The following is an 11,217-nucleotide window of genomic DNA, read 5'->3' as shown; positions in this document are numbered from 1 at the left end:
AGACTGAAAACATATCGCCAAATAATAACACAAGCTACAAAATTCCATTAAAAATGAAAGAAAAAAAAAACATTATTTCTTCCGAAATTACATGTGTATCCAAACTCCCTTTTTGATCTACTGCCGAGCCTGTGAAGGTTAGAGTGTGCAAATAACTTAAAACAAAACTAACAAATGAGAAAAACCAAATTAAAAGATGCTAAAATGGCTATCCAGTCTTTTTATGCAGTGTTAACTTAAAAAACCCTACTACTTCCACTACTCTTGTATCCCCCACGAGGAACACAAAGGATCTAAAACGACTGACCAACTAGTTGTGCGATTTCGTTACCGACAGGGTTTTGGTTTCCCTGCCCATAGAGGAGCCAAGGTTGCTTTCACGACATTGTCAACTGCTGCTTCATCGGAGGGGAACAAGGTCGGAATTTGAAACCTTGGCAGACAATGCAGGAATGCCGGCTCAGAAAGAGTGTTGTGGGATGAAAGCAGTGAGTTTCTCCCAATCCAAGGACTCTATGTTTGGGGACATGACTGCAGCACCAACACCTAGAGCGATGACTATAAGAGCCATACTTTTCAGACATCCATGGCCTCGCGAAACCCTGTTCAGTATCGACTTGGCATACTTATCTGCCTCCTTGTATTTGGATTGGCAAGCACCCACTTCATCACTAGTCAATGCCTCCTCGTTCTATCAATGTAAAATCGTATGAAAAAAAATGTAATAAGAATGGTCAACAACCAGTTCAATTCTTCAAAAGTATGCGCTGGGTTTTGCTCAAGAATATAGAAACTACCTTGGTTCTGAAACTTTTTAAAGTTTCCCTCAGAGCATCAAAAGGAGATAATTTTAAAGAATGCGCTTTCCAGTCATCAGAAAGTTTTTTCAAAACGGAGACACTGGCTTCGAGATTATCCTCATAAATCTTGTCCTGCAAAAAAACAATTGCATATTCAGAAGGACGGACTTCAATCAGATCGAGAATGGAATTAAAATTGATTATACGTATAGAAAAATAATTCGGAATAGCTCACCCATTGCTTGTAGCAATCAGCATTTTGGGTCAAACACCAAATGAAAATATTAGTAGCTTCACTAGATAGCTCTGAAACACCTGTTAATAGATCTTCTCTCAGTTACTGTTCATGAACAACAAACACGTTCCCTTCATATGAAAAAGGGTAAGGAAAAATGAATAACATACTTTCTCCAGCTGCTTTGGCAGCAAAAATAAATATCTGCTGTGAAACTTGTTTCATTGCTTTACTGCCAGGAGCGCCAGCAAGCGCAACCTCCTTCAAGGTTGGATAGATAGCCTCAAACCTTTCAGTAGCCTGCAAATGGTTCAATGTCAATAAAAACACATACATAGTGTTTTCAGCATATATCTTAGATAATAGCAACAGTTTCCTGAAGTATACTGACCTTCACTCTAGCTGACGATGCAGGGAAAGTAACCCGTAGAAGTGTTTCAAATGAAGAAGGTGGAATCAATCGCTCCCCCTTCCTGACAGCACCATTTACCAGAATAGTACGGGCTTTGGGAGAGGACAAAATTCTGCAGCAAAATAATCTTCCACGGTTAGGAAAGAAAAACTGATAGGGGAGGGAGCGTGGAGGATGAGCTATTATAGCAAAAGGGAAGATAGATGAATTGGGAGATAATCCAGTATTCCCACCTTTCCACTAACTGCAGAATTAGATCTCTAGACTGAGGATTACAACTTCTAGCACTAACTATGGGCAAGAGGTTATGTGCCCAAGCATAAAGCCCAATCGCAAGATCTGCTTGACAAGCCTGGCAAAGGAAAAAGGAAATCCGGTATAAGAAGCATAATAATAAAACCTAAGAATCAATAAATTATGAATTGCATATTATTATTAATTCACCTGAACTATCATCCAGACAAGTACTGGAAGCTTATCCTGTCCTTGATACTTTGAGTTTTCCCTTATGGTTGGCAATACTTGAATCAAGACATCAGGTTTTCTTCGCAATACCATTGCAAGAACTACAAATATGGCAACCTGCAATGTAATAACATGTTAACTCTTGAATCATGCAGAAAATATGTGAACACACCCTCTTACTCCACCCATACCCGCAAAAAGAGAAAGACAAAAGTAATAGTAAAAAATAAATAGAAACCCATAGGCATCTGTACAGCTGATTGTTATTAATAACTAGAGAGTCATGGATTTACAAATTTATGAAGGTCAAACATGTATTCCAGAAGAGTAAACGTTAAAGGACAAGTCACAGAAAATGGTAAAATAAATGCGACCAGAAAATGGAGAACATAGACTATAAACAAATATCAAGAAATAAGAGATGGATAAAAGAGATATGCATCATGATCCATCACCTTCATCCAATCAAATAGTAAATAGATTGCTTGCTTATGGTAAACTTATCCTTTTCCTAGTTGAGTTTATTATTATTATTGTTATTACTAGTTAAGGTTAAGCATTAGTTAATGAAAATTGAGTTCTTCGACGTTACTTTATAATATTATTTTTAACCTCATCTTCTACCTCCTTTGGATCTCTCTTTTCTTGATTTCTATTTTGCAGTGCTTCGAAAAACAGCACAAAAATTTCATATTCCATCAACCTTGATAGCTATCCTTCATCTTAACTAGACAACTATAAATCACTAGATTCTAAAGTCAGCCTGTATCGAATAGAATCAGCTATATTTTAAGATTTATTCTATGAAGGGATCGTATGAGTTTAAGTTAGAGTTCTTCAATTGCTAGAAAATTAAAGAATTAGTTAGAACGAGATCATTTTGCTTCACAAGCTCCAAAAGGAATTAAAAAAAATATTAAAAAAACTTATTTGTCCTTAAAAATTTGGACTTTTTCTACATTTATTAGATCCAACACCTAATTTTAGCTATGGAACCCTAAAAGGTTGTTAACGCTCAAAACCTTAACAAAAAAGCACTAGAGATGGGAGTCATGTTAAACAGAAGAACTCACGTTATCAGTGTTACATGTGGGTTGTGTCAAACCAAATATGAACAAAACAATGCACCGTTATCCCTCCCAATGTACATAAACTTTGAACGAACAAAACAGCGGTGCTACTGATGATACCTGAGATTTAGATGATGCATTTTGTACACCCTTTTTAGAGCCTTTGGCACTAGTTTGTTGGCCCACAAAGTCAGCAAGAATGCTGTCTAAAGACCATAAAACGAAAGAGTTGAGGGCCTCAAGAGAACGTTTATTGAGCCAGTCAACTGATGCCTTATAAACATCCTCCGAAATGTGAGAGAGGGGGATCTGCAAAAGAGTAGATGAAACAATTAGGTCACAAGGTGTCATTTTTTACAAGTTCCATCCATTTTATGTCAAAACACAAGAAAAGAGAATGTAGGTACTTGAGGTCGAGCAATTGGGAAAAATGAAGAAAGAAAGCTCATAACTAGGCAAAACTGGCTTGTATTTCGATTTAACTAATGCTGCACAAACAACTTATAAAACTCGTTTTACTTCTCGAGCAAATCAAACATATCCAATAGCTAATTTAGAAGAATATACTCATGTCACCCAAAACCAAAGACAATACAGAAAAAGTAAGATGCTTTTTCATCCCAAAATTCAGTCCCTCCAATCCAATGAAACCCATGAACAATTATTACAGACAATCAGAGCGGAAAAATCGATGATAACACCAAATATGCATCTACAAAATTATAAAAATAATAATTAAAAAAAATAATTTTGCCCAAAGATTATTCTCCTTCAGAACAAGAGACCTAGAGGGTTAAGTACAACCAATCAGAAATACGCAGCACAGAACTAAGAGAATTCATCCACTTCACGGCGAATTGCAGAGAAATATTACATAGCAAAGATTGCTAAACTCACATCAACAATCTTAGCTACCGAAGACTCCCTCAACATTTTCACCCACGGAAATTGAGAAGCGCTCACGCCCGAGAATGCGCGACCAAAGTAATCCGCAAACCTCATCAGCTGAATATCCTGCTGAGTGTCGTACGAGCCCTATAACCAAACATACAGATGGAAGAAGAAGAAGAAGAAGAAGAGTCAATACAACCAACCGACAGCAAATTCTTTTCCAACCAAGCAGATCAAAATAGATCAGATAAAACCAAGAATGCATCATCGAGCAGATCATTTCGCCATACCGACACATCGGTCAAAAACGCCAACAGATCGTTCACATCGATCTTCGCAGCGGCCTCCGCAACGGAAATCTTAGGCTTCTTCGGCTTCTTCTGCTTCAACTTTTTGGCCTCCTCGTTAGGCTTTTCATTCTCCACACCCTCTCTATCGCTATCATCGCCATCCTCATCGTCAGACCTGATCTTAGATCTAACCGGAGCATCCTCGTCGGCGTCAATAGCCGCGGCCTTCTGCGCCTCGACAATTCTACGGCGGCGCTCCTGCGATTTCTGCTCCAGCGATCGGAAAACGTTGTCCCCAGCGGGAACGGTACCATTAGCCACGATCTTTCCAGAAACTGCATCGGCAGAGGGCTTGGACGTCTTCCTCTGGCGCTTGGCGTAGGTAACCTTCTGCCAACCATGGTCAACATGGGCGTGGGAGAGGGGGGCGTCGTGATCTTCATTAGCAGCGGTGGAATCGAAAGCAACGTGGTTGTCCTCCATGGCTGACGGGTAGGTGGATGATAATAATGATGGGCGCAGGGATTTCAACTGAGAATCAGAAAAGATTCTACTGGTTCCAAATTGAAAAGAAAGGAATTGAGATTGAGAAGAAGAGGGAGGAGAATTGAGTGAAGAAAAAATGATGTGAAATAGAGAAATCGAAGAAGATCCGTGAGATCGAATCGACGATGGGATTCAAAGTCGGAGAAAACAAATTTATAGAGCGTTGACTTCCAACAAAGGCCCATATATTTCACCCTATTTACAGGTGTGCCACAGCCGATTTTTTTTCCCTCTATAATGATCATATTTCATTTCTAATTTTCTGTTTTTAAAAAATTTATTTGACTTCTATCCAAATTCAAGAAAGTTACTCAATACAAAATTTTTTAGATTATTTTTAAATGATTATTAAATACAAAATATCATATATATTAATATCAAAATCAAAGATTAAAAAATCCAACAACATTTCTATATATATTATATATACATCCATTTTAGAGTCAACCAAATATCTATACTATTTTTATTATAAATATCAATTAAATATATTTTTTATTAACAAGTTACCAAATAAATTTTTCTTAATTAATATCTAAAATAATTTTTTATTTATAAAAAATATTAATCAATATTAATTTTTTATGATATATTCATGAATTGTAAATTAAATTTGGAATATATATTTAATAATGTGATGGGCACGTGTAGGATAGAGTTTCCACCTGTTGGGTCCATTATTTATAAAAAAAAAATGATAAAATATTTTAAAATTGCAACATAATAACACTATCGTGGATATAAGTATATAATTTAAATCATAATCATTTTAATTTATTTAAAATGTAAAATATTTTGTTCATTAGTAATTTTTCTAATTTTTCTAACATCAACCATATGAATAAAATTAACGGTCTTATTTCAGTAACACTAGTTGGAACTCGATAAAGAGTAGGTAAAGAACAAGAAGGCCTCCCTCAAAAGCCGCCTCATCCTTAAGAAGGCCTCTCTCGGTATATTCTAATAGTGGGGCAGTTCTATTTGTTGAAATCAAGTTCTTCCGTAAATGAGTACTCTTCACACCGGTCTACCATAGCAGTACTCTTCTCAAGAGACCTACCACCTTCTCTCCATTAGAGATCATCGTAGTCTCCGGTCCTCAACCCTCTACTTACTTTGTAGTTATTACAAATGATTTTATTCAAATGTTTAAGTGGAGGTATCCTATACAATGAGCTCGTAAAAATGAAAACACGTATCATTATCTTTTAATTTGATTTGTAATAAAAAATTATGAACGCTATAATGTTTACACGTCTCATAAGGTCATAATACTCAAATTCCAGTGTTTGCGAACTTCTCCACTTCTCCAACGTCAAGGAAACGATCACAGCCGCTGGCCACCAAAAATCTGCCAAAACACAATTAAATACACATCCATTTGAGCATAGATTTGAGCATAGATTTGAGCACAGAGCAGAGGTTAGTAGGAGCATTTATACATACTTATCTCTGAAGTCTGTAGTGATTTGAAGGCAGCCTCCAGGCACAGATGATTGCATGTTCAAAGCAAGGTTTGGATTGTGGATACTCTGCCTTAAATGCACCCACCCAACTTCCCTTCTTTCCTTGTCAAACACTTTAACCCTGCATCAATCAATCAGTCAGTCATGTTGGTACTAACAAGATTGAACTCTCCAAGATTTGGATCATAAATTCTTCAACTTTTAAGCAGACCTGTACATCTGCGCATCAATGGGCTTGGGATGATCATTCATGTCCACCAAGCAGCCCTCACTGACCCAACAATCACCACATGAGTCCAGTTCCCATCCCTCCAGCTTCCCTTCCTGTTAACATTCGTTTTCAAATCTTTAAATCTTCCAATTAATCTTTAAAATCTGTTGATGTTGTTTACCTGGACGAAGTTTCTGAATGTCTCTATGATCTCCACGGCCTTAGCTTTGGCAAATCTTGGCTCTGAGATTACATTCAATCTCAACTCCACAGACTCCAATGGCTCTTCAAGATCTTTTACAAGGCTCCCGATCCCTTCATCCGATCCCTCCAGCTTCATTCTCACCATTTCAATGATAATCTTCACCACCATATAAGCCCCATCGTCCAAAAAATAATTCTCCTTAAACGCCCCATGCCCCGACGTCTCCATCATCAAATGCGTCTCCACCCCATCCTCATTCAGCTGAATTCCTTTGTCGATCACATTACGATACCCGACGCGGTACAAGCAATGCTGCCCACCTCGGTCCGTGATGAACTTGGTGAGCGCAACGCTTGTGCGAGCGTCTGTAACAATACAACTCCCAGGGTGCTCTCGGAGAACAATGGCCGACATTAGAGCAATGAGTTTGTCGCCGTTGATCGGGTTACCCTCACGGTCGACAACGCCACTACGATCGACGTCGGTATCGAAGACGACGCCAAGGTCAGCTCCGTGTTTGAGTACGGCAGCTCGAGTGAGTGACATGGCAATTTTGTCCTCTGGATTGGGGATATGGTTGGGGAACATGCCATCCGGGTTGAGATGGAGAGAGCCAAAGGTGTCTGCGCCAAGCTTGTCCAAGACATCCCACGTAAAGAAGCCTCCCGATCCATTGCCAGCATTCACTATTATCTAGAATAAGGAGAATGGTTACCTTTAACAACCGGCTCAAGTCCACCACTAATAGAAAATAGAAAAAAAAGAAAAAAAAGAAAGAGGAAGGACCTGAAATCCTTTAAGAGGAGTATCGTAATGAGTCGGATGGTTGATTCGTTGCTTAATGATATCTCTGAGATGTCGGGAATAAGCCGCCATGAAATCCACCCTGGACGGCGGCGTTCGGAGAAGGGTGGAGACTTTGACCACTCTATTGGCGTACTTCAGGGCGGCTCTCTCACATATCTCCTCCACCTCCGGCGAGCTTAACCCTCCTTTCTTGGTGAAAAACTTCATCCCATTTCGTGTATAAGGTAAGTGAGATGCTGTCAACTGCAACACATTAAAAACATAAAAAAGTATAACGAACAAATTAAGTGTTGAAGCACAAAAAAGAAAGAATTGTGGCAAATACGAACCATAATGGAAGCATCATAAGAAAAAGGAGGCAACACGGTGCTCATGAAGCACGCAGGCGTGGTGGCAAGACCCATGTCGAACACCAAACACCCCGCACGACTAACTCCCGCGAACACTGCAACACTCAAAGCACTGCCGGAAATCCTCGGGTCTCTCCCCACGGAAACACTCACACGCTGCTCCCCTCGCGGCTCTGTTTCCTTCTCTAACCCCTGAATGATCCAATCCCCAAAGCTCTCGGCAATGGCCTCCACTGTCGCTGCTGTTAGATCCACCGTCCTTCCCTTCTCACCCTCCAGCGCCACCCCTCTCACGTCCGACCCATTCTGCAGCCGCCGGATCTTCCCCATCTCCTCCTCGTCCTCTGCTACTGCACCGCCTTGCTCTGCTGTCCTCCACGTCGCCCTCACTGTCGCTCCCGCCACTCCTCGCCCGGCAGCGCGTTTAAAAAATGCGAAACTAATCACATTCGGATTAAAGGGTCTGTTTGGAATCAGAGTTGGTAATGATTCTGCCCTCGTGATGGGTTTAAGACGTGTTGTTGTTGAAGTGCTCAAAGTGGCGGACGCCATTGTTGCAGAGCTTGGAGAGATTGAAAGAAATAATTTCCTTTTTAAAAAAAAAAAGATTTTGTGTTTGCTGGAAATGAATTGAATTAGGAGATGGCCGGGGAAGATAAGAAGAGGGATATTGAATTAGAACCCTACATTTGAATTTTGTTGGAGAAGAAATATCTATGAACAAAATTCCAAACTTTGTGTGATGGATTTTTTTCTTGTTTGTTTTATGCGTTGTTCGGAACTGATCTATTATATGATCATGTGGATTATTTGAGGAACTGATATTAATGTTTTCTTTTTGTTTGGGTGTCTTTGTGTTGGAAAGCTCTTTGCTTGGAGGATATATATACGAACAAAAATCTAAGAAGAGCCAAGAGATATCTGGAAAGAGAAGGGAAGAAATGATTCAATTTTGTATGATTTGAATAGAATCAATAACCAATTAGAACTCCTTGATTTTGAACGTAACCATCCGACTTTTCGTACAAGAATCAATCATAACAATAAATGATTTTATAATTCAAAAACATAAAAGTTGCTCTAAAAACAAGTAAAATAAAATGTTTTAAAACCCAATAAGTTTGTCAAACAACTTTGGAACGCATGCATTTAAACAAACAAACCAAACAGTGCTAAATTCCATTATAAAGCATCTAAATTCACAATCTTATTTTTTTGTTGTACACTGCAATCATACAAAACCATTAACTCATGGAAAAGGACTCGTGATTATTCGCCACCAAAGTTGTTTAGACTCATGTTGAATAAGAATATTTTAAAAAGTTAGAGAGAGTAGAATAGTTGTCCAAAGTTGTTGGAGAACTTTCTCCAACCTTCCAAATTTCAAAATCTATGGAAGTAAATAATAGAGTAGATTAAGCTTAGGTCAAACAACCCGTTGGAGACACAAACACAACTAATACATTGAAATTTACAATCTTTGTAAGGTCTCTTCGATATTACTCGATGGTGGCTCATTTAATAACCCCACAACTCTCTCTCTCTATATGTGTGTGTGTGTATATATATGTAAAGAAACGAGTTCAATATGATGATTTCTCCAAGACAATGAATCAATTCACACAATCAGTAGCTACTACAGAGAATTAATGTGTCCACGCCTCAAATTAGTACGCAATACAACAATGGAAAAAATAACATTCAAACGAACCAATAATCTGGGGATACAAACTTCTTGTAGGCCAACCAAAATCATTTCACAAGAAACACACACAATGCAAATTTACATTCACGACTAAATCAAACGTATCTGATTTCTGGAATTGGTGTGAAATGAGAAAGCGGAGTAGGAACAGAGCATCGCAATGACGAACACGAACAAATGAAATCAAAGGAGGAGGCGATGTTTTTCAGGATAAAGAGTAGGTTCTCATGCCTTTAATCCCAGAAGCATTGAACAACTGAATCTGAATCGCGATTTCACCACATTCAACATTCTGTAGTCTGAGAGTCATGTCTTGGATGATCTTACCATCGTTCCAAACGCAAGGGCTCTCATCTGCAAGGTTGTTTGATCTGCTTGGTTGGACCCTTTTCACCACACAACCCTTCGGCAGACTCTCTAATCCCATATTCAAACACTCTATGTACGGTTTTATGTCGATCTCTGCATCCCCCATTCCGTCGTCTTTCGTGAACCGATCTTTGTCGAACACTGCCTGAGAATCCAGTGATGGAAACAGATGTCAGTGATTTGTTTCATGTTTGATCACAAGTTCGGAAGATTGTCTGAATTTCTCGGTTTAAAAGCGTGTGATTTGACTTACTAATTTGATTGGTGTGTTGATGTCCGTAATTGAGAGTGTGAATTCCTCGTTCCATTGTGGATTGCAGTTTTTTTTCACCACTCGAGATTTGAATTTCTGTACAAAAAATTAGTATCAAAAGAGTCATGCCATAAGATCAATGAAAAAGAAAAAACGAATAAACTTCATGAATACTCCGAGATCTTCCAATGGAAGTTACGGAGAAATTGCAATCTGCAATCAGAATCGGTTGCATAGTTTCGAAAGGAAAAAACCGAGCAAAAAGATTTTAACGGGGAAAAGTTCGACGAATATTTTGCAAGGAAGAAAGCGCCATCAGAATTTGATCTGTTTGGACAGATTTGAGAGGGAAAATCCGAACAAAAAACCTAAATACTGAAAAAATCGACAAATATTGGCAAGAAAATTCTAGAGAAATCGCAATCAGAATTCAAGCCGCTTGCACAGTTAAGAAAGGGAAAATCTAAACAGCGAAAACCTAAAAATGGAAAAATTTGACAAAGATTTCGAAGGAAAGTCAAAAGAAGGAAATCACAATCAGAAGTCGAAGCAGAAAATCCGAACAGAAACTTAAAATCTGAAAGTCGCAATCCGAATTCGAACAGCTCGCGAAGTTTTGAAAGGAAATTCGAAGGGGAAAATAAGAAAAAACCGGAAAATTTTGAGAAATATTCCTCAGAAAGTTGGAAAAAATAAGAATCCAAATCCAAATCCGGACCGTTTAACACTTGAACAAACAAATATCCTATAACGGGATGGTGGAAGAGAGATCGGTGAAGATGAATCGGAAGTGGAAGAAGGAACCTGGTTAGCGGTGGAGATGACGACGTAGGGATCGCTGCTGCGGGTGGGAGCATCACGAATGGCGAGATTGATGCCTCGCAAGAGGCGAATTCGAAGAAGTCCTGTCCGATTACTCATTTCAAAATCTTCGCATGCTCTTGAACACTTCCCCTTGTCGTCGAAGATTTTGAGAAGAGAATCGAAATACAGACAACGGAACAGAGGAAGAGATTTGTAATATTTATAAAATTGTAAATAATCTTCATATAGAAGAAGCTTGACCTTTTCCTCTTCCATTCCTTCATTTTTTTTTAATTTTAAGAAAAAGAAAATAAAAATAAAAAGTACGAATCTGGACA

General features: G+C 38.7%; 3 protein-coding genes across 4 annotated transcripts; all 3 read right to left on the bottom strand.

Moving 5' to 3' along the window:
- Nucleotides 1–22: 22 nt before the first annotated feature.
- LOC111803518 lies at nt 23–4,834 on the bottom strand. The gene is made up of 10 exons (XM_023687960.1): nt 4,164–4,834; nt 3,880–4,017; nt 3,103–3,291; nt 1,892–2,029; nt 1,681–1,799; nt 1,427–1,559; nt 1,206–1,335; nt 1,036–1,115; nt 798–932; nt 23–691 (listed from the first exon to the last, which is right to left on the bottom strand). Exons 1-10 carry the CDS (start codon nt 4,644–4,646, stop codon nt 461–463), a joined length of 1,776 nt encoding a protein of 591 aa, XP_023543728.1. The 5' UTR covers nt 4,647–4,834; the 3' UTR covers nt 23–460.
- A 1,052-nt stretch (nt 4,835–5,886) lies between these two features.
- On the bottom strand, nt 5,887–8,423 carry LOC111791358 (phosphomannomutase/phosphoglucomutase). 2 transcript variants are annotated; one of them, XM_023672657.1, is made up of 6 exons: nt 7,728–8,421; nt 7,378–7,641; nt 6,568–7,284; nt 6,387–6,499; nt 6,156–6,296; nt 5,887–6,060 (listed from the first exon to the last, which is right to left on the bottom strand). In XM_023672657.1, exons 1-6 carry the CDS (start codon nt 8,298–8,300, stop codon nt 5,985–5,987), a joined length of 1,884 nt encoding a protein of 627 aa, XP_023528425.1. In that variant the 5' UTR covers nt 8,301–8,421; the 3' UTR covers nt 5,887–5,984. The 2 variants fall into 2 exon arrangements, with proteins under 2 accessions (XP_023528425.1, XP_023528434.1); XM_023672666.1 differs by lacking the exons at nt 5,887–6,060; nt 6,156–6,296 and having other exon boundaries at nt 6,445–6,521; nt 7,728–8,423.
- A 920-nt stretch (nt 8,424–9,343) lies between these two features.
- On the bottom strand, nt 9,344–11,192 carry LOC111787796 (protein C2-DOMAIN ABA-RELATED 10-like). The gene is made up of 3 exons (XM_023667852.1): nt 10,880–11,192; nt 10,076–10,171; nt 9,344–9,967 (listed from the first exon to the last, which is right to left on the bottom strand). Exons 1-3 carry the CDS (start codon nt 11,153–11,155, stop codon nt 9,659–9,661), a joined length of 681 nt encoding a protein of 226 aa, XP_023523620.1. The 5' UTR covers nt 11,156–11,192; the 3' UTR covers nt 9,344–9,658.
- Between the last annotated feature and the right edge of the window lie 25 nt (nt 11,193–11,217).

The sequence above is a fragment of the Cucurbita pepo genome, chromosome LG01, assembly GCF_002806865.2.
Source record: "Cucurbita pepo subsp. pepo cultivar mu-cu-16 chromosome LG01, ASM280686v2, whole genome shotgun sequence".
Lineage (NCBI taxonomy): Eukaryota > Viridiplantae > Streptophyta > Magnoliopsida > Cucurbitales > Cucurbitaceae > Cucurbita > Cucurbita pepo.
Note: the sequence above shows the minus strand (reverse complement) of the source record. Positions and strands in the feature narration are given on the sequence as shown.